This window comes from Mustela nigripes, chromosome 4, assembly GCF_022355385.1.
Source record: "Mustela nigripes isolate SB6536 chromosome 4, MUSNIG.SB6536, whole genome shotgun sequence".
Taxonomy (NCBI): Eukaryota; Metazoa; Chordata; class Mammalia; order Carnivora; family Mustelidae; genus Mustela; species Mustela nigripes.
This window is the reverse complement of record NC_081560.1, coordinates 116,439,860-116,467,123: the sequence shown is the minus strand read 5'-3', so window position 1 is coordinate 116,467,123 and position 27,264 is coordinate 116,439,860. Positions and strand designations below refer to the sequence as shown.

Below are 27,264 nucleotides of genomic sequence, written 5' to 3'. Positions count from 1 at the left end.
ATATACCAGAGAACACAAAACATATTTATACAAAACCTCATATACAAATGTTCACAGCGCATAATTCACAATACCCCAAACATAGAAATAAATGTCTGTCAACTGACCAACAAATAAGCAAAATCTGGCACATACATACATTGGAATATTATTTGGCCATAAAAAAGAAATACTGACTCAAGCTTCAACATTCATGAACCTGGACAACATTGTGCTAAGTGAAAGAAGTAAAGCATTAAAAAGCACACATGTAATAGGATTCCATTTACATGAAATGTCCAGAACAGGTAAACCAAGAGAGAGAAAGTAGATTAGTGTTTGCCAGGGGCAGAAATTATAGTGTTACAGGGAATAAAGAGTGATGGCTAATGAGTATGGGGTTTCTCTGGAGGTGATGAAAATGTTTTGGAAGTAGAGAATGGTGATATTTATACAACTCTGTCAACATACTGAAACCAGTGAATAGTAGAACCCATTTAAATGGATGAATTTTATTGTATATGAACTATATTTCAATTAAAGCAAAGAAAAAATATGAATGATTCTTAATTGTTTCTAGTTATCAACTCCTCAGCGCTACTGATTCTCTTCCAAGGAAAAAAGTTCTATATGCATAAAATCTATGTGATGTTTAGTATACTGAAAGACTGCTAAAGCTCCCAGAGAACCCCAGGTTAAGAACCTGTGACCTCAATCCCCAACAGGAAAAAAAAATCTCAATTACCTTCAAAAGATGTACTTCTATAAGGAACAGGATTTCTCTCACCGAGGTAGTTTATAATCAAAGTACTTTTTCTCAACTCACTGGACAAAAGCTGTCTGAGGACAGTGGGATGGTAATTTTTGTCAAGGAACACCAACACTACTGCTTATAAGTTACATGGTGTCAGGCTCTGTGCTAAGTGCAAACCATAAACTACCCAGTCACAGCCTCACAATAATCCTACAAAGAAGGTTACTATTATTGCCATTTTACAAGAAGAGGACCTGAAGCTTAGCAAGATCAACCAGCTACAGTGCCACAACTGTTAAGAGACAGGGCTAAGAGTCCCACCAATAAGACCCAAAGTCGACTGAATTCAGACCAGTGAGCACTTGTGCATTTCCTCTGAAGAAAAAAAATATCAAAGTATCTGCTGAAGTCTCAAAATCATTAGTACTTACAGGAAATATTCCAGCAACAGTACCCAAAAGTAAAAGGGCATGGTGATGGGTCTGCGGCATCTCTGAAACACGGATGCACTGAACGATCAATTCCACATTGAACTTTTCTTCATCCAGAACATCTAGAGTGAGGAGGGAAAAAAAAAAACAAACCTCTAAGTGGTAGGTACATATGCACGCAAAGCAAGTAATCTTTCCATCGTTTCCTTCCAACAAAGTACATACCCTTTGGTATTTTGCTACCATCTGGAGATAGTTTTTGGCAGATGTTGAGCAAACAACTAAGAATTAATTGTTTGGTGTATTCCATATTTCCCTGCTCCGGTGGCAGAGGTTCTAAGCTCCTTCAGGACCCCCCGGCAAAGACATAATGAGAAATGAAGTTACACAATTTCACTTATGCATTAATGACCACTCTCCAGAATGCATATTTACTTAGGAATAACTAAAATATTTACATTAAACACAGCCTATAAAAAACAAGATTCTAACTGATTTTTTTTCTCATATGGGCAGGTGCTTAATGTCAAATTTTATCTCTCTGTTGTACTCTCCATCAACCTATTTGAAATCTTAGAGAACCTTGAGAATTACATTCTCTTCAGACAAAAACAAATTTTATCTACAATACAATGGCAAACACTACAGCTATCTGGTAATTTATACTTAAAAACCATAGCGGGTTTCTCCCTTTATCTTTAAAGTAAGCATGCCCCAAGAACTCGATTCTGAAAGTTAAGAAGCAGGCTATAAGGGGAATGGCCATTCAGTATACAACACAAGAGGATGATCAATTTGGGCATTAACAATGGGTACCTAACAACTTTCTTTTAACCTTTCAACTACAGTACTTAACTTGCTTTATTTTATAGACTAGTTAAGAAAAGACTATATTTAAAAAAAAGAATGTTAAGTAAGATGTGCATGAATTAGAATCCTATTCTCTCATAGATCAAATGCAAAGGCAAGTGTCAGTACCTTGACAGCAGGTTAAAAAGAGTTGGTATCAGTATCTGAGGATTTTTGAGTTTCTTTTTGTGCTGCAGTAATTCTAGGATGAGGGTTACTCTTTGCCAGTAAGAACCTCCAACTTCCTGAACAGATTCTAGATCTTGTGATTTTCTGGGAAACAGAAAATATTTGAAAAGCAAACACTATCAATGCAAAGTAAAAATTATCATACTATGTATGCCAAATTAATGGGCATCAAAAAATTATAATGGTTTCATAACATTCAAGGACCGGGGAATAAATAGCATGCTTTCATTGCACTCCTAGCTCTTACTTCTGCTGCATTTTTTGTCTTCTCGTTTGTTGAATTGTGCCCAAGGACTTTGTTTTGTCTGGTGGCTCCAGTTCTATTCTGATTTGTTCAGCATTAACAGAAATCTGAAATATGAATAAAGAATGACTGATGATACACTTCATGGGATAAACTTAGAGAAACAGATGTTGACTTAAATGTCCATGTCCACTTTCACATTTTCCTAGGACTTTAGAGCCCAAACCAATCCCAAACCCCGAAGGCAAATGCCACCATATTCTTTTCCATGTCCTAACAGCTGTATAAAGACGAAAACACCACACAAACAGGAGTGTAGTATACACACTGTTCTGTAGCTTAATTTGTTTCACTTAGAAATCTGCATCTCAGAAATCTAAGAAAATATGTTAAATACTGAGAACTGGTGAATCTGCATACTAGGACTTCCCCATACCAGTACCTATTTTTGTGAACTTGTTTTCTTTTAAACAACAAAACAAAGTAACTAAGTGGTTGTTCTGATGTACAGCTATGTTTTAATATACATATAAACCAATGAGCACATGCTCAATTCCACGATATACATGTCATCAAACAACTATTTAAATTAAGTAGAACCCGCTGAGTACTCCGTTAAGGAGTACTCCATTGAAAATCCTTGCATAGGGGCGCCTGGGTGGCTCAGTGGTTTGGGCTGCTGCCTTCGGCTCGGGTCATGATCTCAGGGTCCTGGGATCGAGCCCCACATTGGGCTCTCTGCTCCGCAGGAAGCCTGTTTCCCTCTTTCTCTCTCTCTGCCTGCCTCTCTGCCTACTTGTGATCTCTGTCTGTCAAATAAATAAATAAAATCTTTAAAAAAAAAAAAAAGAAAAAAGAAAAAGAAAATCCTTGCATAAAACAAATAGATCCCATCTAATGTAAGAGCCAAACTAACACTATACCCAACCTGGTTAAAATATAAATATTTCACAAAATAAAAATCGTGGTGAAGACTTATAATTTTGATTCTGCACTTCTCTATGAGCTACTTGTCCATGATTCTTATTAATGCTAACATCTGACACTCTAAAGGCACTGGATTATCAGAGGTTAATTAAACATGGTATTACTTGGAAGAGAACAATAATAAACAAATTATAGAAATTGCGTAACTTACCCCTTTAAAAACACTGCTAACAGTTTGAGCACAATGTGAATTTTTACAGTTCACCAATAAATCAAACAACATGCGCAAAAGCTTCTGCTGAACTTTTTCATCTGATATAGCTGCAAAAAATGGCTTTGTAATCTAGAGGAGGTAGAAAAAAGGCAATTGAGCTCAACAAATGTGAATCCCAAAAATGACCTTTAAATAGTTCTTTTTTATGATGTAATATTATTCCCATTTTGTCAGCTAAAATGTAGCTTTATCACACCTACGTATCACTCAATTTTGCAAAAGCAGGCCAAACAGATCATATCCATTTTAAAACATGTCCAGTCTACTTTAGCTCCTCCAAGTAAAACACTACAAAATTTTAAGAGCTTGAACATACTTTAGTCTTTAAAAAAGTCACTGACCTTTTCAAGAGCGGTTATCTGAATGGTTGGCATTCCTGTGCAAAGTTCCTCTGTTGTATGTACAGCTTTTATAAATATATCTAGACTCTTTGGGTCCTTATGTAAAAGGGAAGCTGAATATTCATTATATTTTCCCAGAGTGAGATGTAAAATAAAGGCCTCATCTTTTAGGACAGCTGTCGGCTCCTTCTGGATTTTTTCTAACAGTTGTTCAGCCATAGGCAACAGCTGAGAAAGCACCATCTAAAGTTGGAGAAATTTATTAGCGAACAGTTATCTCTACTGACACCTATTTTTGCTTGCTTTACAAAGACATCCCAAGATATGATGTTACAAGCCTGGGAGCTTAGCCTGGAGAAAAAACCCAATTAAAAATGATCCCTTGGACAGGAGCAAGGCTATTTAATCCAATTAAGCACTCAGGCTTTCTCTGATGGTTCAGTTTATAATAGTCAAAAGCTCTAAACCCTTCAGAAATGAGGAGTAATTTGTAGGTATCCCAAGACTTTCTGATAACAAGAAACACAAACTAAAGTTTTCGACCACAAAAATAAATTTTAGCAAACACTGCATATTTCCTCAAACAGAACTTCCAAATTATGTATGTGAGGTCTTTAACAACTAAACCAAATGCCAGCACATTATGGCTCGTGGGCCAAATCCAGAGGTCCACCTGTTTTGGTCAATTTTATTTACTGAAATACAGCCAAGCTCATGTTTACATAACTGGCTCCAACTTTCACAATACAATGGCAGAGCCAAGCACCTGCAAGAAGAAAAGACTGTGGGAGCCCACAGAACAAATGTTTACTATTTGGTCTTTCACAGAACAGACAGTCAATTCCAGTTTAAACTACAAGGGATGACACAAAGCCGCTCAATGCCATCTGTTGGCTGCCACCAGGAAAATCTGATCATGTGGTTTTCACTCCACTGACACCTGCCTGAGTTCTCCACGTTGCAGTCAGTCTGAGACTGGTGAAGCATCCATGCACTTTGGAACAGTCTGATCACATGTGCCATCACAAAAAACAGTGATTCACAACCTCCTTTGTGCCAAGGCCTCCCTGACGACATAATGAAAGCTATGGATTTCCCCCAGAAATAATGTTCAAACACACACATTTTATGAATGAACAAAGGATTCTGGAATATTCATGCTTATGTCCAAATATATTATCTTGTGTAGGATTTCCACCAGAAGACACAAACCAACAGTTTTCTCAGCAGTGCATCTTCAGTGTTTTTCCCCATGTTTTTACTTTTTTAAATTCACTTCAAATAAATGATTATGTAGGAATAACATAAAATTTTAAAATAGAAAAAAAAAAATCTACCAGTACTTGCTTTTTGTGTCCTCTGTTTCTACATCTCACTTCCCTCTCCCAAATTATAAAGAAAATTTTCACTTCTGAGTGAGTATCTGTAACTCCTGCAAATGTTTTCCTCACTCATTAGCCGATACAATAGTGTTTAGTAACATTACATGGAATGTGTAAGCCACCTAAATTGCACATACCTCATTGTTGACTTTCTGAAGTACTTTCACCAAATCTTTTGCAATGTAAGATGGGCAACTATATACACAATTGAGTAAGTTTTTCAAAGTTTCAGATAACTTCTGATGAGATTTTGGTTTCTTTTCTCTCTGTAGTTCCTCAAACAAAGTGGCTAAATCCTAGCACACCAAAAAGAAAATCAGATAAAAAAGGGCTGAGAAACTATAAAAGCTAAATGTACTAATCATAGAAGAGTCTTTTCCAAATCACATGATAGTGAATCATTTTTCATTTCCTGTTGAAACCTTAACAGGAAATGGTACAATACCTCTAAGTTAGTACTATCAAGAGTCACATACTGAAACACTGTATGCTATCTTTTTTAAAAACGGTAAGAGAAAGTTGTGCAGATATTGACATCAATTTCGAAATTTCAGTGACTTGACTCGATCAAAATCCCTACAAAGCAAAATGTCAAAAGAGGACAAAACTGTTCACAGGTATACACAGGCATGCGCACACGATCAATCTTCTTTGATAATGAGTTTACCTGAGCAACATAGGTGGCATCTGAGGTGATCTCCTCTATTTTAGGAACCAAATGATCTATTAACAGGTGGAACTGAGACACCACTCCACTGAGGGCTTGGAGACAAAGAATGGAGGCCCTTCGTACTTCTTTTATGGGGCTTCCCAGATTAATGAGTAGAGCTATCACCACTAAAACCAAAGGGGAAAATATTTAGCAACTTAAAAAAAATTTAAACAGTATAAAACTTAAATAGTACCAGAGGGTATGTCGAAGTTTTCCTCCTCACTGAAATTCTCTCTGAAGACCATTCACTGTTTACTATTCTAGCAAAATGTTATTAGCTATATGCTACTACATCCTTTTGAAAACATACAAATGAGAGCAGAGCACACAATGTACACACACACACACACACACACACACACACACACAGAATGATTACATCTCAATTTATTTTGAAGTGCTTTCTACCTAAGTGTGTGTATCTAAATTAAATCATTCTTTAAAACTGTATGGTTCTCCATTCTATTTTCTATATTTTTTAAACCAGTACCTTGCTGGTGACTCAGCTGTTCCTTATCTCTCAGCACTGTAACTGCTAACACAAATATCTCTTTACATACATCCTTGCAAGTACGCAGATAAACTACCCATTGTGTATCAGGCTTTGCAAATATTTTGTCCTTAGTGGCAGAAATTAGTCTAATTTTTCTTCTAGTTTTGTACATTGCTTAGAGAGGCCCTCCCCGCACTGAGTCAGTTGTTCAAGTGTCTATCTTCATATTCTGAGAGAGGCCACATGTACCACATGTTCTCTTCTACCACTAGAGCTAAGTTGTGTGTTGTTTTTTTTAATGTGAAATCTTTAGTTCACATGAAATTTCTGTCTAAGGAATAAGATTGGAGTCAAACTTTTAATGTCTCCAAATGGCTAGCCAGATGTCCCATTTAATAATCCACCTAAAAATTCTAGAGCTTTATTATTCATACATTCCATCAGTATCTGAAAGAGCTACTGCTTGCTGCCAACTACTACTTCTAGAACCAAGCCCAGTAATGTAATGAATTTAGAAGGAATGCTTTTAACTCTGCAGTTAAGAATACTAGCTTTTGATTTGAGAAGTATTTTTATTACTCACTCTTATTTTGCTGCCACTTAATTAGAATTACTGATTTTTATCTAATGCCTTTTCAGTTTTTTTTGAAAATGATATGGGTTTTCTCCTTTCAAATTGATATGGCTAATTATATTAAGAGTTCATAATTTTGAACCAATTTCGTATTATTGGAATTAACTCTATTTGGGTAAATACGTGCTTTTTAAAAATATACTGGACTCAATTTGCAAATACTTTAGAAATTTGCATTATTATTCAAAGAAACATGCCTATTGTTTTCTTTTTGTTTGGAAGAACTGTCAATTTTCAATGTTACACTTGTTTTAGACAAAGCATCTGGAAGCTTTTCTTCATTCTATGCCCTGCTCAGTTCAACAGCACTGGAAAACCTGCTTCAAAAATCTGGTAGAGTATCTGTAAGCTCAAGTGGATTGAGGGTTTTTTGAAAAAATGTCTTTGGGAGAAAAGGATACCTAAAATTCTTTTAGGTAATTAGTTATTTAAGCTTTATTCTGTGCTATCTACTGAGGCGAGTTGTGCCAACTTTTATTTTGGTAGTAATGATCCATTCCATATATTCCATTTCTGGAATGCTAAGAAACAGCTCAACAAACTTTTGAACCTGAGAAGGTAAACTGAAAGCTGGAAATCTTTCCTGGTCTCTGTAATGTTAACTCATAAAGTCAGAAACAAACAGCTCGAAAGCTGAATTCATGCAAGGGGCAGCATCAGGTCAAGATACTATTTGCTAAAATTCCCTGTATCATTCAAAAATGAATTCAAAGAAGAAAATACTACAGTTACCATGTTCCAGTAACATTTACTGGAACTCAAGGTAGGCAAAAAGTACCTTAAACAATCAAGTTTTAGGAATGTTCTTCCATTTAAAATCTCTGTGACTTCATTCTCCCAAATCATCTTACTTAGATTTAAAATAGTTATTTTACACAGAAGTTGAAAAAAAATACTGAGCTTTGGTTTTAAATATATAAATGAATGTACTACATTGATCAGGTATTAAAAAAACAAAGGCAGTCTACATCTACATCTTATTACAAATGAGATTAAATATTTATTCATCTAACAAAATTTGCTGTATGTAAGCAAATTTTGAACTGAGTATCTGGAGAAAAAGCAATAAATGGTGGTTAGATTCCCAAGCCACTGACAAAGACTTAATTCAAATAACAGCATACTATATTAATATGCCAATACCTTTTTCTTTTGAAAGACAAAGTTTTTTGTAAACAGATTAAAAGAAGTATCAGCCAACACTTCCTGGACTCCTCACAGACAAGGTACGCATAGAAGCTCACTGTGTACTCAAAGAGGAGAGCACGGAGGACAGGTGCAATGGCTAAATGACCTTCCACTTTAGGCCCCCTGGGACTCTATAGTGTGCAGTCCTTGAGCTTCCCAGTAGAACAAGGTGCATCTCTCCTGTTTTCAGTGGAGTACTGTGACATTTCTAGCAGCATAAATGCAAAAGTACTTTAGGAAGAAGGAAAATGACAGATGACAAGTCAGGGGTAGACAGGGAGCCTATCTTGCAGCAAAACTGGGGACAAGTTAAGTCTTTGGGTCCTGGAGATATCCATTCCTCAGAAACTACTGCCTTTGATACCAAAAGATAACCGACATTTCATAATTAGGAAATCCAAATAGTTATGACCTCTAAATAAAATACACATACCTTTATGAAAACTCCCAAATTTAACAAAAATATCCATTTTAATAAATCATGCTACTTCCATACAATGGAATAATTTGCAGACATTTTAAAATAAATTCTTATATAAAGTACTACTATAGAATACTTGTAATATAATACTTAATACTTTATTAAAGAATTTAATAAAAGGTTTAAAATAAATTTAATAAAGAGTTTAAAAAATGTACAGGAGGGTCTTCTCATCTAAGGCAGGAAAAAAAAAACCTTAAAGTAAGTCTACCTAAAAAAAGGAAGGCAATTTTACAGTGAATGGTAAAGAAATTATATTCATGGGATTTTATTTTATAAGTAAAACTCGAAATCTATGTACGTAAATTACCTTGTATTTAACAAAATCTTGGTTACAATTGTAATTATGTGCTCTTTCACAGAGCTAATGAAAGATAAACAGAAATGATCTTGGGAAAAAAATATGATCATTCACTTTACTTTCACAAAACATTTATAAAAAGCAATTTTAGGGGGTGCCTGGGTGGCTTAGTCATTAAGCATCTGCCTTCTGCTTGGGTCGTGATCCTGGGGTTCTGGGATCAAGCCCCACATTGGGCTCCCTGTTCTGTGGGAAGTCTGCTTCTCCCTCTCCCAACCCCCAGCTTGTGTTCCCTCTCTGTCTCTCTCTCTGTCAAATAAATAGATCTTTAAAAAAAAAAAAAAAAAGCAATTTTAGAATTAACAAAAAAAAATCTAGAATACCCTCAAATTTCCCAAAGGCCACTCTTATTCCTTTGACATTAAAATCATTCCAGTCTGAAGTATCAATCATATGCATCATCCTTATCAATTCTCTCATCTTTAATCGCTACAGGGTCTAATTCTGCCAGATCCTCTCATCAGTCAGTAGCTTTTTAAAAAATTTTTTTGGTCAGTAACTTTAAAGTACCTATTTTCCAGTATCACGTTCATCAACTTCATGGAATTTGCAAATTTCATTTTATCAAAAAATAAACTTAATAAACTTAAACTTGGGGGTGTTTTAGTAGTGAGTGCCCAACCTGAAAATGAGTTACACATGATAAAAGAGACAAATTCAGAAAGGTTGTCTGGAGACCCATTTTCTAAGTAGTCAGTTGAATACAGAACTGTATTAAATGGCATGGCTTCTCCATGTAACCCTTCACTGATGAAACGCAGAACATGAATAGCTGGATATTAACAACCCATTTTGGTGATTAAAAGTAGTTTATATATGGGCTCCTGGGTGCCCCAGTTAAGTGTCTGCCTTCAGCTCAGGTCATGAAATCAGGGTCCTGGGATCGATCCCCATGTCGGGCTCCCTTTCCTCGGCTCCTCCCCATCTGCTGGTGTGCATGCCCTCTTTCTCAAATAAGTAAAATCTAACAAAAATAATAATTTATATATACGTATATACAGTTTATACACAAGAATTTATATGTATACACCTAACTTATACATACACGTAAAGAGCAGAGAGAGTGCACACACTGTGAGTACTCTTCAGAAAAAAAAGTTAAAAAAAAAAATTCTCCCAACTATAACCCACATAAACTACCTATAGAGAAAGCATTAAAGCTGATCATGACAGAACACAACACGCTTCTCATGATACCTGGAGAAGATACAGATGCCAGCTGATGTTTATCCTGTGCCTTCTGAGCAGAGAGCATCTCACAACCTATATAAAGAGCTTGAGTCTGCAATGCTGCTTTCATGCTGCAATTAAGTGGATTTGAAAGGCTAGACCCATATGTCCATAAAACAGAGAAGAACTTGAATAACTGAAAAATATCTTCTAGATGCACCTAAATTAAATAAATGACAGTGAAGTTTAATTTTTACTCACATTTAGTTGGTTCCAAATCCTCTTTACACTAGTGTACAATTACAGAAAACACTTTGTTGTAATGACAACAAAGCCCTGTCCCAAGACTTAAAATTTTCCATACTTATTTTAACCAACGAGAAGTATGGAAATGAATCCAAAGGACTTGCTATAACTTTGCCTCTGAACACACTGGACAATAGTAACAACATGTGAAAATAAGCAGAAAACCAAGACTCGTGATGAGGGGGAAGCCTTGTTAAGAAAGAATTTCAAGATGGAGTAAGTGTCACCAGTGGTGCCAAATGCTGCTGAAAGGGGTAAGACAAGAACAGAGACTTAACTGCTGGACCTAGCAACATGGAGGTCCATGAAATTTCTTAACTGAGTTGCACAAGCTAACTTACCCCATTGAACAGCAGTTTCTCACTGGTAATGAATTGTGATTAGTAAGTACATGACAGGCCTAACACACTACTAGGCATGCAGCAATGTTAGTCTCTGGCCTATGGAGGTGTCATAATGATATCACTACCTCACAGGGCCCGTGTATATTATTACCCCATACTCTGCACTGTTCAAAAATCTACTTTCATTTTCATTAAAAAACTGTCATAAATGCTCTATCTTCTGAAAGGGAAGAGTATGCCTGAAAAAGATGAGCCTAGTACCTTTATGAAAAGTTTCATCAGAACCCTAAAGTGAGTGGCATCTGTACCACTGAGTATCATCTCAAAGAGCCCAATAAGCAAGCGCAGATAGGCTCTGCTATCTTCTTTCAGCTGCTCGGGATTCCACCATATATCATCTACATGGACATAAAGAGAGAGAGAAATGATGAATAAACTTATGTGAACACGTGCTGGGAACTTTTCACTCAAAACAAAGAATAGTTGTGGAGAAAATAATTGTTTTCTTGAGTATCACATTCAAAAGTCACACTTTGTCCTACCTTTAGGAAAAGATTTAGGACCCTTCAGTGCATGAATAAAATTTTTCAGTGCAAATATGAGTAAAACAGAGTCCTCCAGGGCAACACGCTGGGCCAAATTGAGCTGCTTTATGTAATGGGCCCACAGTTCCACTGGTATCTCTCTGTCCATCATCAGCTCAAAATGCCATTCGGAAGGGATTTCCTGAAATAGTAAAGGAAACAAAGAGCATAAATATGAAGGAGTTTTGAACATGGATTATACACAGGGGAACTGCAATGATATATGATTGAGTAATATGCAAAATTTCGTCTCTATGAGCATTTGAGGACAGGATTAACAGCTTTATCCAAATTTGTAAGGAGGTTTAACTACCACTATTCACAACAAAAAGATTAAGTTATCCACAGTTTCATTTTATCTATATTTCCTTGAACACATATCTAAAAATAAATTTTATCCATAGAAATTGTGTTTATTAAATGGCACATTTCTATAGAAAAAGGAGTTGGATTTCCAGGAGACCCTTAAAGGGAGCTTTCTCATGTCACATACTTCTAATGGGGTGCAAATAGATCTACACAAGTAGCAAAATGTGAGGGTGCTTAAAAATTATACAGCAGATACTAAAAAGCAGCATGAGAAAACATGAAGAAAAATGATAAACAAGACCCTGTACAGAAGACTGCAAAGTAGTAACTTAGAAGGAAAATAACCCAAAGCCAGACTTTTGAGAAAATGTCTCTAATGAGGAATTTCATTGGCTCAGTGTGCTGTTGCAGCCAGAAAGACTCAGGACTCCTATAAAGAGTACTAAATATAAAACAGCATGTTATCTGCACATATAAAAAAACAATCCATTTGTCCATACTTTTAATACCAAGGGCAAATACCATTCAGGTTATTACATTCTACAAAAGAAAGAAATTAAGAAGGGCTTATCTGGGCTACTTTTTATAATATAAAAATCCACCACTCTTCTATATTTTTTTCTACGATTTTCATTCATGTATTTGAGAGTGAGAGAGAAAGAGAGCACACGTGAACAAGAGGGAGGCTGACAGAATCTAAGCAGACTCCGCACTGAGAATAGAAGCTGAGGTGGGACTCAATCCCATGACCTGAGATCGTGACCTGAGACAAAACCAAGAGCCAGATGCTTGACTGAATGAGCCACCCAGGAACTCTGAAAAATTCGTGCTTTTCAAGTTTACATAATTTTAGGTAACAATGACTATGGCTAGAACTTGTAAAACCCTCAGGGTATGTGTAAATGTAAGAAAGATGCGATTCGTTTCAGCAAACCCTAATATGAAAAGCCCTCTGATTGTTGGAAGACAAATAAAAACAAAAAACTATTAAAAATATTAGAAGAAATCATCTTATTACCTCAAGATGTGAGACTAGGTAAATATACAAACAACTGAAACATGCTCTTTAGCCAATACTGTCAAAGATAATAGTAAGCTGGTGAGATCCAAATCTGATGTAATATTAAAATAATACAAAAGATCAACTCCTGGGGCACCTGGGTGGCTCAGTTAAACGTCTGACTCTTGGTTTCGGCTCAGGTCATGACTTCAGGATTGTACGACCATGGTATGTAGGGCTCTGTGCTCTCTGGGGAGTCTGCTTAAGATTCTTTCCCTCTCCCTCTCCCTTCACACCCCTCTCAAGTGTATCTCTCAAATTGTTTTAAAAATTTGAATTCGTGGGGTGCCTGGGTGGCTCAGTGGGTTAAGCCTCAGCCTTCAGCTCAGGTCATGATCTCAGGGTCCTGGGATCGAGCCCCGCGTCGGGCTCTTTGCTCAGCAGAGAGCCTGCTTCGCCCTCTCTCTCTGCCTGCCTGTGTGCCTACTTGTGATCTCTGTCCATCAAATAAATAAATAAAATCTTTAAAAAAAAAAAATCAAATTCTTTGTAAATAACAGAATAAAGTAAATATTTTGTTCAAGCAATAACATGCCTAGTGAATTCTTCATCACAAAGTGTATTTAAGTATAACTCCGGTAATTAATAAAGATAATACAGGGAAGAGTCAACTATCAGGTACAGAACATCACAACCCTGAAATTCTATAATTCAATTAAATTCTCTAACTTTCTACCTATTGCTGCCCAAGGCTGCTTCACATTCACCCCTCGTATCCAAAGATTTAGCATTTCAGCCCCCAATTTTCAGTGCTGCTGTGATTAGTAAGCCAGGCTGCCACTTTACTCAATGTTCCAAAAACTGTGCACTCCTTACCACCGCAGTAATCACACTCTCAAGCTTCTTTATTTTTTTCTGCAATAAGCTGAAGACTCTGATCGCAAAGGGGAAGTGAGTTTCTTTTAAAGATGAACAGCAAGAAACAAGCACAGCCATGATCACATGAAAAGTCACTTTTTTCTTCAGGCTAAAGCACTCCTTTTCCCCAATGCTTATTAAATCTTCCACCTTGAAAAATAAACATACTCCATTACTCATAGCTCTTCACTGATTTCTAAAGTAATAATAAAATTAAATAATCTCAGAATTATAATGAACATAATTGCATCTGGCAACTGGATAAAGGGCTTTAAAATTATACTCCTAAAACCTTGACATAGGTTTATTTACTAAAGCAAAAGAGAAAAAAAATCCTTTTAGAGATTGTTATTTAAAAAAATATATGACTTTATATTTTAAATGACAGGAAACAAGAAAGCAAAAAAAGATACACTATTCTTATAATCCAATGTAAAACCACAAAAAAATTATATAAAATGTAGAAGATTTCAAACACTCTGCGGAACATACTATGTAAAACTATACATGTTTAAAGCATAACAAAGTAGTCAAAAATGTAAAACTTATTTTAAAAAATCTAGTAAACCAAACACTGAGAATCTAATAGAATTTTAGGAAGTCCAGGGGTGGTCTTTGACAGCATACATACCATCTTTAACATTGAAGAAGGATCCCCTGAACTTATATTGTCAGCCAATAATGCAATCATCTTCTGATTTGTTACACCAATTAGTTTTCCTGACTCTGTGCTTTTAATCACATTTTCAAGAGCTGTTAAAAAAAAAAAAAATGAACACAGAGGACACTTGTATCACCAATACTCACCTCATGAATTCTGTAGAGTAAGAAATTTAGGCAAAAGTTTCAATTTTCCTATGAAGGTTTGCTCTGTATTTTTCCTTTTATCCAATTCTGAATCTATCTCTGGGTCAGCTTTATTTTTATTGTCGTTGACTATTGAAAAACATGGGGAAGGGGGTTGCCAATGCCCCTCCCTAACACAAGAGAAAATCTGCATATATCCTCAAAAACTTAACTACTAATAGCCTACTACAGACTAGAAGCCTTCAAATAACAGTTAACACACCTTTAATGTTGTAAGTGTGCTATACTGTATTCTTACAAAATTGTAATCTAGAGAAAAAAAAGTAGTGTTTAAATAATCATAAAGAAAAGAAAATGTATTTAGAGTATTGTATTTTTTTTTATAAAGATTTTATTTATTCATTTGACAGACAGAGATCACAAGTAGGCAGAGAGGCAGGCAGAGAGAGAGGAGGAAGCAGGCTCCCTGCTGAGCAGAGAGCCTGACGGGGCTCGATCCGAGGATCCTGGGACCATGACCTGAGCTAAAGGCAGAGGCTCTAACTCACTGAGCCACTGTGGTGCCCCTAGAGTATTGTATTTATCAAAAAATACCTGCATTTAAGTGAATCCACATGCCGTTCAACCCTATGCTGTTCAAGAGTCAACCGTAGGTTTCTGACCTTGGCAAAAATTTTTAAAAATCTTGCTGACACAGACCATAGCAAACATGATTTCAAATAATGATTAGAGCCAACTTTTAATTGTACTTTTCTTTTTAAAGTATTTATTTATTTTTTTAAAGATTTTATTTATTTGACAGAGACAGCGATCACAAGGAGGCAGAGCAGCAGATAGAGAAGGAAAGTTGGCTCCCTGCTGAGCAGAAAACCCGATGTGGAATTCGATCCCAGTACCCTGAGATCATGACCTGAACTGAAGGCAGAGGCTTAAATTAACCCACTGATCCACTCAGACGCCCCTCTTTTTAAAGTATTTAAAGTGTTGCTGGTTCCGCCCCCACACCCAAAGGCAACCAAATTTTTTACCTTCTTTCCAGCCTCTTAATACAGGGTGCAGAGAGCAAATTCCAGATTTCGATAAATATATGGCAATCTTCGTATCAGCAGATTCCATATCATCATTGACAATAATCATAAATGGCAGCAGATGCACCATCACTTGATTTGACAATTGATCGTTTTCACTCAGTATCTCTTCCTTAATTAGTATGTCTGCTGCTACCTCAAGTACTTTGTACCTGAAACACAAACACATTTGGCTAAGGGACCCATTAGAAACTTAAATTCAGCAAAAAAAATTATTATATTGTTCTGCTCAACTGACACTATCCTGACCTCACCAAACACGTTATTCGGAGACCCCAGACAATCACTCAAAATCCATGCTAACAGGGAGCTATTTGGGACAGTAATTGTTAACTTTTTTTTTTTTTTTTTGAGAAATCACTAGGTTGACTGTAACATAAAACATGTATCTCACAACATATCTCAACTCCACTAGACATGAAGGATTCACTCCTAAGTTAAAAAAAAATAAAAACACATACTATGTGTTAAGAACTAAATATGACAGATACAAAAATCTGTAAGACATGCTCTCCTCCCCCCAGGAGCTTAGGTCATTTTTTTCAATGCAAAAAGCTTAGATGTGAAAAATGAAGTAACTAGAGTACATCAAACACTACAGGTGACCATGTGCCTCTGAGCTTATTTTAATATGTTTACTTTTAATTATAAAGTAATATACTATCCTTATAAAAACAATCAAATAGAATTATATAAAGCAGAAAATTAAACTACTTCCTACCCTACTTCTCAGAATTCACCAGTTATGTCACTCATTATGTAATCTTTCCATTTTATTAGGAAAATTTTTATTAAGAAAATTTATTAAGGAAAATTTCAAACATAGAGAACCCCCACAAACCCTCTTTCTTTTTATGATGCACAAGTTACATTATTATCCATTCCACTACCATGACCAAAGGGCCACGTAACTAAATTATCAGATGCAAAAATGTAAAGAAAGAAAACAGAACTGAAACGGACATAGAATTCTGTCACTTCAAAACAGTATGAGAAGAAATGAATACATACCATTCCCTATTTTTTGAAAGTTCTGCTCTTCGAAAGAGGCTGAGAAGATTTGAAACTGTCACTTCTGAACTAAAATATTGTTTGAAAATCTAAAGGGGAAGAAACATACATAAGTAAATTTTCACTTGCTTCAGATACACATGGTACTTGTTAAATGAACTTTAAAAAAATAATGAATTATAAAGAATTTATCTCCCAACAGTCGTCATATAATTTCAAAGCTTTATGAGAACAGTTTCTCAAAAGTGGCATTTATGAGAGAATCTTCCATGATCCCAAGGTATTTACTGCTGACAAAAATTCACAAAGCACATTTCCTTCTTGAAGAACTTCCATACACATAAAACTCTGCAGTCTAGTTTTTCCCATGAGCTTTCCTTAATCAGGCTTAAGTCTGTTTTCTCAGGAGAACAAATTCCCAATGAAGGAATAATTTCCAAATATGTTCCTGCCTAGAGCAGAGAATCACCTGGGAATGAAAAAATATTTACAAACTGTGTATTTCAACAAACAAATTCACTCACCTTAAATGCATTTATAGCTGACAAAACAACATCTATGCTATCATCACCTAATCGGGTTAAAACAGCTTCTTTTATGAAAGACTCATCAACACTCTCCTAAGCAAGAGAAAAAATATTTAAATTTGGTTATTGCTAAAACCTCCTAAGAGTTTACACTAAAAAGAAAGCTTAGTTTTATGAAAAGCACTCATTATCAGTCAAGAAATACAGGCTCTACCCTAGACAAACTCAAACACTCAGCATACTTGCACTGAACTCGATAATCTCTAAAGGGTCTTTTTAGATGAGTAATTATTTGGTAAAAACTTTTCCCAGTTTCTACTGAAAATACCATAGAATATGTATAATCCAAACATAAGTTTTGCATTAAGAAGTTCATCTTGCTATGGGGCACATGGGTGGCTCAGTGGTTTGGGCCTCTGCCTTCGGCTCGGGTCGTGATCTCAGGGTTCTGGGATCAAGCCCCACATCGGGCTCTCTGCTCAGCGGGACCCTGCTTCCCCCTCTCTCTCTGCCTGCCTGTCTGCCTACTTGTGATCTCTATCTGTCAAATAAATAAAATCTTTAAAAAAAAAAAAAAAAAAGTTCATCTTGCTACACAAGAGCCCGGATATTGAGAGTACATAGACTAAAGAACCAGAACGTCTGGTTTAAATCTTAGCTCGACCACTTACCAATTGTGTGACCTGTAGCAAGTTACTTAACCTTTCCAGGTCTCACTGTTCTTGTCTATCAAAGACAGCTAATAATAGCACCTATCTCAAAGAACTGCCACAAAATGAAATAATACCTGTCACTGCATAGAACAAGGCCTTACACAATGTAAGTACTGTTAAAAGTTAGCTATTATTATCAAGATTTTTACAAGGATAAGGACATCTGCTGAAAAGCCAGTTGCCAGTCTGTCAAAAGAGATTTTATTTTTCTTAACAAAAGAAAATAAAGCATATAATCATTCAAAGTAATGGGAAACTAAGACTACAAGCCAACCTAAATATATCCCTACCTGTAGGTGGCATTTTTTATAATGCTATAAAAAAGTAACAGGGCTCTCTGTTGGGAGATAAAACCCAAACCCCTAGAACTCATAAAACTGAAGCTCAAATCTCATGTACCAAATGTCACCAAAATTTTCTCTAGAGCTAACAAGTAGCCAAATATCCCAATCTGAAATTCTATAATAGGATCTATGTTCTGTCACTGATGGAGAAGGAAAAGTGAAATCAAAGCATGCAGAGAAAGACAGTAACTGTAATGACAATATTGAACCTAAAAGGCAGATGTATACAGTGCCTTTTACTGAAAATCTAACCAGATGCAGAAAAGGACAGGGGAGGTAGGGATTAAGAGTAAAAGAAGGCTGAGAACAGCTGTAGGAGTATTAGGAGCTTCCAGGAATCCCTTTTTCATTCTAGACACTGGAATCTTCTCATCAAAACAAAGACCAGAATTCAGTAGTTTAATTAAAAAAAACAAAAAATCAATAGCACATACTTATCAGCAGTTTGTGAAACATAATCTTATGCCAGATCAGAAATGAATCAAAATCAATAGATTATAAATCTGAATACTACAAACATTTTTAAAGAAACATTCTGACAGATCCTAACACTTTATTATTTACAAATCATTTTAAAATTAAATAACTCAAAAATATAAATATATCAAAAATATAAAACAAAAAATTTGAAGTCCAATATTTAAAAACCCTATAAAGCCAATAAAACTCAAACTGAAATGTATTTATTAGGGTAATTATGATTAGCTGAAATTAAATTCTACTTGTGACATGAATCTGGATCTACCAACCATGACACAAGTTTGAGTTCAGCATGTTTGTAGTACTACATGCCATGGGGAAACAACTCTAGAACCACTTTTTTTATTCCAGAAATTTTCCAAATATGCTAATAGTAGTACATATACAAGAGGATTTCAGATATCACAGCAATGAACACTCCCATTTCAATTATAGTAACTACAGCAAAATATCTATACCAATTAGCTCTTCAAACCCATGATTTGATGGCTATGTAAAAATGAGTCCATTTAAAAGTGGGAGAAAAATTTTAAAAACATAGTATCAACAGTAAGCAAACAAACCAAAAATCGTGAAGGTATTGTTTGAATGGCTTAAGAATGAAAAATACTGCTTCATTTGAATCATTACAAAGTCTTCTAAAATACCATTTTGGTATAAAGACATTATTTACAAATTAAGTCAGCCTTTGTACTTGCTTCTCGCAGCCACCAAAATGTGAAACACAAATACAACTGCAGGTACTGAGATCATGAACGGTATCCCAAAAGTCTCATTCCCATGTCCCCAAATACACTCATGTTGAACTTGAGACTATCAAAGTCAAATTTCAAAACTAAAACATTCTCAGATAATTTGTGAGCCTCTGTAAATAATCTAGAAATTCTAGTCTGAAAAACACTAAGCTAAATAATAATCTGCAACGTGGAAACATGTGAAGACAATTGTTATTAGAGCATACACAAGTTAAAAGTGCTGCCTGCTGGTATGTATGGTCCTAAATCTTTGTCCTGTACACTCTCCTCTGCTTTATTAATCTTATATCTGTAATTACACAATATTAATTATAGTTGGTAACTTCAATTTCTTACTCTAGAATGACACTGTTCACCATAAGGATAAAAATACCACAAATGAAGCTGTCTGATACAAACCTCTGATGTTTTCATATTTTTCAGATGATTAATGGCCAGAAGTCTCACAGGAGCAAGCGGATGATTCAGACTGAGCATCAGGGAAGTATCAGAATCTGCTAGAAACTATAGGATTCATCACAATCACCAAATTATTTTCGCCATTAAATCTGAACAGCATCTAATCAAGAATAAAAACTAGAAAAAACCATCCCAAAATGCCCAACACATTTGATAACAACCATCTAACTTCAGACACCACGAAATAAAGTAAAATCTTTGTCTCTAGAACAGGGTATGTTACAATAGATGAACAAAATGTATACTGTTAATGTTGTGACTTTGAGTACCCTCATGTCTATGGGTAGGTTTATTTAGTGAAGCAATTCTATGAAGTAACTTTGCATTCTTTATGTAGATCTGACTCCAGACTGAGAAGTACCTAAAATAAATCATTGTAGTAGCACCTAAATGAAAATAAAAATTTAAAAAATTGGTCACTGAAGACAGAAAGCAATTTATCTAAATGATACAACAGTGACAGATTTATAACAACTTACTTCACGAAGATTTGGGAATGAAATGCCATTAAAAATGAAAGTCTAATTATTAGAAAAGAAAAACCAAAATAATCAAGTTTTTCTTCATATTTATTTTCAAGGCTAATTTTAAGAACTGCCTAACTTCTAGTAGAAAGATTCAGGGTTACTCACCAGGAAATTTCTAACATGCTCATGAAATTAAAATCTACCTCCCTTTTTCTGAATAAATGACTTAAATAGCCATATACAGCTAGTGGGTACTGCACTGGAAAGTACAGGTATGGAACAAAAATAAGAAAATGCTGGAAACTACGTGAAGCTACCTTTTAGTGATTGCTGATGATCATCTGTAACATTTTCAAACAATACTCTCCCTGAAACACATATCCCTTCAGTTATTTAAATTTCTGTGCCTTTTCCAATGATTCAACCCCTGCCTCACGGCCTTACTTCAGGGAACTAGGTAAACTGTATTAAATCTCACCTGTCCATAAAGTTTTCCAAAGAAAGGTATGAAGTAGCAAACTTCCTTCCAGAGCTCTTCAAAGAACCACACAAATATATCCATATTTGTAGCAATTTCTCTGAAGAAAAACTTACCTGATACTTTCCTCCACTTGTGGAAAGAGAGATAAACTGATGAAAAAGTTCTTGTTTTTTTAGATCTGTAATTTCTTTTAGGCGTTCCTCTAGTACAACATCTAATGTTCTGGGATATCTGGGAAGAAATTAATGAGTTAATCATTCTTGGTAAAGTCACTGACCACATGCACCTTATACATATAAAAAAACATAAATAAAACTTCAAAAATTACTGAGACTTAAAATTTTAACAAATGTATACGTAAAACGGTATATGTAAATCCTGGTGATGTTAATCAAGTCTGTAACTATGACTACTGCAACAAAGTCTCTCTGTAAAAAAAAATTAGACTCTCTATAGTCTCCACATAGCCCCTATTCCCTATATGAAAGTCAAATTTCAAATATACCTAAATCCCTCACCTGTCTTCCTCAAGGGGGAACAAAAAGGACAGCCTCTTTAGAATTCATTTACTTTATTTCAATGTGACCTGTGAATCTTTTTATAAATCAAGAGGCACACATTAGAGAACGGCACAAACACACAACTTACTTGCTTTCTAGCAGTCTGATAAGTGGAAGAAACTGTTCGTTAAGCAAAGATACTTTATCAGGATCCATTTCTTCCTGTGAACTATATGAAATATACTCTTCAAAAAGAAGGCTGCAAAACAAGTACCAGCAGACATGAGAGCTATTTACTGAGTACTCATTATGTTCTAGATGCCTTAGAAATATTATCTGCCACACTTCCACAAGGTAGAAGTCATTCTTACTTTAGACAAAAACCAGGGCTTAGAATTCTTGTAATTTGCCTGAGATCGAAGGAGAAGAAGCACCATGGCCAACACTTAGTGAGTCCTACTGTGTGTTTTCAAGTCTAGTTTGATCCAGGGGCCCACACTCTCCACAGTACTTCCCATATATACCATCATGAAATTCACAAGACAACTCTGTCAGCAAGTAGCACGAATGACACACACCAGCAGACAGGCCAATGTTACAAAACCAGATCCAGGCAGTCTGACCTTCAGAACTTACTACTCTACTCTCCTGGAAATGAGGGAGGCAGGATTCAAGCCCATGTCTGAATGCAATGCCTACATTCTTTGCATTTATATCAAGTTGCCCTTTAAGTAAAAAAAGAAAATGGGAAACAACTATCTTTACAAAAAAATAAGAAATAGGGGCGCCTGGGTGGCTCAGTGGGTTAAAGCCTCTGCCTTCGGCTCAGGTCATGATCCCAGCATCCTGGGATCGAGCCCTACATCGGGCTCTCCCCTCTGCAGGGAGCCTGCTTCCTCCCCTCTCTCTCTCTCTACCTGCCTCTCTGCCTACCTGTGATCTCTGTCTGATAAATAAATGAATACAATCTTTAAAAAATAAACAAATAAGAAATAATCCTCACTTCACACCAACCCTCAGTATCAAGTTTCTAATTGATATTCACTAAATGCCAACTGTGAGGTATTGCTTCAGGCACTTTGATCATTTATTAATAGGAAACTCTGAACAGCCACTAGTTACATGTAGCTATAACCCAAATTTAGCTTAACTATTAACTTTCCATGATCACACATGAACACTAGAGAGAAATTATTTTTTCCTTCTAGTGCCACAATTATTGCACTAAGTACTTCTAATTAGTGACATGATACTGACAAATCTAGAAGCACATCATAAAGACATACTGGAAAATGGCTAGCCAATTCTAAAAAGTATACAAAACCACAAAAATACAAATCAAAAGCATGTCAGAAATAATACCTTCTTACCTAGCCAACAAATGGTCTAAGTTGTTCTCCAGTGATATATTTGTAAGTATAGCTTCTAAATGTCTCCTGTAGATTTGACCATCCATCCCTTCAGTTTCTTCTCCTTTAGTATACAACATAAATTAAAATTGATTGGGAAAGTTTTTTGCACTTACATTATTAAATTTATTTACAGCAGAAAACCCTCCTATAGGAATAACTTTAAACCGTATTCATCTGAAACCAGCTTTTTACCTGTTTATACAAGTGTATTTTACCTATTTAGCCATTTATATATTTTTATATTTTTGTATACTTTACCCTCACTTATGCTTTACCCGAAATTCTCTTTATTTTTAACAAGTTTTTCATGCCTATCTTATTAAAACAGAAGTCTAAAAAACAGTCATTCCAGGTCATATTAGAAGGGGCTGAAGTAGGGACCCAAGCCTAGGTCTTAATAAACTAGCTCTGAAAACAAGCTCAATCATCATCTCGATACACCTTACTGAACCAAGAGCTGTCATCTAATATTCCAGACTGACCATAGATGTATTTTGAGTCAGATGCTGGCCCTGCCTTCAAAGATTGGGATATTACTTATCACCACCAAAATAGGAAAAATGTGCTTTTATACAATGTTAGTCATGTTTCTGAAAAACATACGTAAACCAAGATCTGGGTAAGCAAACTTAATTTTCAACAGATGACATAATTTAGAGATGTCTTCCTTAGTATGTCTTTCTTAGCCTAAGTGGTAATAGGACCAAGCATTTCTTCTTGTCTTTCTGTATTTATTGAAGGATAAAAAGCAAATAATGGAAATAATCACTTTTAATTACTTTAAAGACTTTTTTAAAATTTGGATTTTTATGTATGAGATTTTCTTGGTCTATGGTCAAAGACTCAAAGGAGAAAAACTTTTTTGGCAACTGAGTATAAATGAGTCACTGAAGTTCATTAAATATCTAAATGAGAAAGGGAAGTTTTACTTGGCAACATACATTAATCATTTTAAAATAATTCCATAGTCGTCTTCACATACAGATAGGTAAAAAACAAAACACACATTAAAAAACAAAACAAAACATAATTCTGAGTATATCCTTCAATGAATAAGGAAGGATCTCCCTTCAACAAACCTACTCCCCACCTCAAATGTTCTTCACATAAGAATAAATTACACAGAATAAATGACACCGAACAATTAATTAGAACCTTTAAATAGCTTAAAGATAATAACATGAAAGTGATTCCTATTTTAAGAGAATCAGATCTTAGACACAAATCTTAGAATCAGATCTTAGTTTCTCAACACAAAATGTAAAACCACATACCTGTAACATGATTAACAATGGAGACAACCAGATGGGGAAGCATGTAACGCAGAAGAGGACTGATGTCATATATTTCAGAAATCCCATGAAGTATTGTAATGAGATCAGGAACATTGCACAAGTGAGGAAATGGCCTTTGAGAAATAAGTACATGTTAACTTCAGAAGTCAAATACACGGCAATTTAAAAAAAAAAAACCCAGTATAAAATTTATATTTGAAAGAATTATTCAAAATAACTTCATTCTCCTTTAATTACTATCATTTTTCAATTCAATTGTACATACTTCTTTCCAAGGCTCTCTGGCTTCTGTCTCTGCATGAGCACTATCAAGCAACCTAATCCATCCTTGATCAAAGAGGGAATTTTGGTCAGTGTTTTGATGATCTGTGAGGCCAACGAATTAACGAAGGTGTCTTCCATTGTCACTTTCACAGAAATCTGACATATTATCATATACGTGGCAGCTCTGTAATCTGGTAAAGATGATTTCAATCCCTAAATATTTGTTAAGATATAAGGAAAAATTATAAACTATAGCACTGAATTCTACTTAAAATGTCACTTTACCTTGACAAATTGAAAATGCCATAAATTAGAGATTAATAATATCTAACACAAAGTGAGAGTCAACCACACTTCAGAAGTCAACCTCATTTCCTGAGCACATAGAGATAAGTCTCCTGGATGAAAGGAGGGATCTCAGAAGGTCTCCCAACTCAAACATCCGCTATTTATGATAACAGGGGCCAGGCCAATAGCCTCTTCTAAAGGCAAACACCCACCACTGTAAAGGAGATTTCAGAAACAAAATAGTGTCTGATTAAAGATAATAATTTTGGGACACCAGTAGGAAGTGAAAGCAGTAAATTCATGAGGGATCTAGAAGGGTGATAGGCAACAAGGCACTTGAGATGAAGAAACACTGCAAAGTATAAGTCAAGTCAGTCATTGCAAAAAGAATAAAAGAGTCTATGCCTTGATGAGATTTTTAAATCCATTCCTTTTCCAGTGAATTAACATGACTGCTAAAAAAAAAAACCAGATCTGGAAGACAGCGGCAGGGCCAAATAGCCAACATTAATTCTTAAGGAACCCTTATTAAGATCCCACTTTGGTCACGTTTTTAAGACAAGTCATTTTTTTTTTTTTTAACCAAAAAATTAAATCTTACCAATGACCAATTTTAAAATATTTATCATTGAGTGAAAGTTTTAAAAGCCAGGAAATTCCTTCAAGTACAAAATAATCTACTTTACTTATGAGCAAGGCCAACCTTTTGGATGTATGGAAACAGCTTGGCAACTATATTATCCAATTTGTCCTCAGCAGTCACTAAAGCAGACACTATGGTAGAAGCATAAAAAGTTAAGAGCACCCTCAACTGAGCTGAACTCCCAGGATACTCAGCAAACACCTAGAACAAAAAAACACAAAGTACATATAAAAGTGGAAGCATATTTACAACTCTCCTCAACTACTTCAGGCTGACATGTTTCTTTTTACCACATACAATATTAAATACACAAATGCAATAGTTTAATTAAATATGACAAGAATGAACAATCCTGACATTTTTAGACCATCTTTTTATTTAAACAGTCATTATAAAGAGAATTTGGCAGGAAACAGAATAATTTTTGTAGGAAAACACCTTTAGTGATGCAAGACTGATGGAACTGCTCATGCTTTTTCACTTCAAAGGAACTTCTTCAAAGTACAGTAATTAGGAAATGCCTTAGCAGGCTTTCCCCATTCCAAGCAAGCAATCTTTTAATGGAACTATATAGTCATGAAACAAGATACTACTCACTTTCACAGATTTTGTCACCAGACTACAAATGAAATCCATGAATCCAAGATCTTTGTAGCAGTGGGTAATCAAAGTTCCCCTAGCTAAGGGCACTCCGTGTTGCTGTTATAGACAGAAAGAACCAATTATCGTTAAGGGCATCTATCAGCAATTATTATTTTTTAAAGTACCTACCATAGTAACAACTTCCTATTGGTTCAGTTCATAAATACAAAATATATAGTCTCTCCATACAGCATGTGGTAGATAGGAGATTAACATATAAAACTGCACAAAGTTTAGAAATCCAGGAGGTGAGCAGCAAGGGTGCAGACCCTCAGCGAATACTGCCTACTTATGTTTTGCATTTTGATTATGTATTTACCTAAGTCTGTATTCTCCAGATTTTTTTTTTTTTAAGATTTTATTTATTTGACAGACAGATCACAAGTAGACAGAGAGGCAGGCAGAGAGAGAGGTAGAAGCAGGCTCCCCGCTGAGCAGAGAGCCCAATGCAGGGCTCGATCCCAGGACTCTGGGATCACGACCTGAGCCAAAGGCAGAGGCTTTAACCCACTGAGCCACCCTGGCGCCCCTGTACTCTCCAGATTCTTAATACCTCCCCTAGTTAGATTCGTTTTTTTCAGCCAATGTTGACAGGCTCTCTCTGCTTTACAATAAGACTAGTAACAGATGACAAACACAGAAAACTTATACTGCTATTCCCACTGCTTATTAGCATCATGCATGGCATGTACTGGGTGCTTAATAAATATTGAATAAATCAAAGAAAGGAGAATCTAAAATGAACTTTAATAGTGAGTGGGGTTTGCATACCTGAAACAGCTGTGTTTAGAGAGCCTCACTTTCTGTGTGTAGAGTAGGGGCAAAAATGGTCTTCATGTTATTAGAGGAAGTAATGTGATAAAAGCTTGGCTTGGCTTTCTCTTCTTAAATATCCTTTAGTTCAAGTGCTTTACATTCAAACTCTTAAACTGTATTTCTGATCACTGACCTCACATTATGCCTAAAGTTAACTTTTTCCATGGTCCTACAGTTAGTCTACTTTTTTTTTTTTTTTTTTTAAAGATTTTATTTATTTATTTGTCATAGAGAGAAGCGAGAGCAAGCACAGGCAGACAGAGTGGCAGGCAGAGGCAGAGGGAGAAGGAGAAGCAGGCTCCCTGCCAAGCAAGGAGCCTGATGTGGGACTCGATCCCAGGACGCCGGGATCATGACCTGAGCCGAAGGCAGCCGCTTAACCAACTGAGCCACCCAGGCGTT

At 35.6% G+C, this 27,264-nt stretch overlaps 1 protein-coding gene across 2 annotated transcripts in view; it reads right to left on the bottom strand.

Annotated features, from left to right (window-relative positions):
- The window catches only part of HEATR1 (HEAT repeat containing 1), a 49,520-nt gene that overhangs the window by 18,277 nt on the left and 3,979 nt on the right, over positions 1-27,264 (bottom strand). For both annotated transcript variants that reach the window (XM_059397376.1, XM_059397377.1), the window contains exons 5-28: positions 26,002-26,103; positions 25,465-25,605; positions 24,475-24,686; positions 24,189-24,322; positions 22,873-22,975; positions 21,651-21,761; positions 21,116-21,233; positions 19,995-20,099; positions 17,301-17,396; positions 16,777-16,865; positions 15,706-15,917; positions 14,502-14,623; positions 13,829-14,020; positions 11,602-11,785; positions 11,321-11,457; positions 10,437-10,629; positions 6,038-6,207; positions 5,508-5,666; positions 3,989-4,231; positions 3,585-3,716; positions 2,450-2,553; positions 2,143-2,286; positions 1,390-1,508; positions 1,165-1,286 (exon numbers count right to left, since the gene is read on the bottom strand). In XM_059397376.1, coding sequence (XP_059253359.1) covers positions 1,165-1,286; positions 1,390-1,508; positions 2,143-2,286; positions 2,450-2,553; positions 3,585-3,716; positions 3,989-4,231; positions 5,508-5,666; positions 6,038-6,207; positions 10,437-10,629; positions 11,321-11,457; positions 11,602-11,785; positions 13,829-14,020; positions 14,502-14,623; positions 15,706-15,917; positions 16,777-16,865; positions 17,301-17,396; positions 19,995-20,099; positions 21,116-21,233; positions 21,651-21,761; positions 22,873-22,975; positions 24,189-24,322; positions 24,475-24,686; positions 25,465-25,605; positions 26,002-26,103 — 3,444 coding nt within the window. The remainder of the gene's footprint in view (positions 1-1,164; positions 1,287-1,389; positions 1,509-2,142; positions 2,287-2,449; positions 2,554-3,584; positions 3,717-3,988; positions 4,232-5,507; positions 5,667-6,037; positions 6,208-10,436; positions 10,630-11,320; positions 11,458-11,601; positions 11,786-13,828; positions 14,021-14,501; positions 14,624-15,705; positions 15,918-16,776; positions 16,866-17,300; positions 17,397-19,994; positions 20,100-21,115; positions 21,234-21,650; positions 21,762-22,872; positions 22,976-24,188; positions 24,323-24,474; positions 24,687-25,464; positions 25,606-26,001; positions 26,104-27,264) is intronic.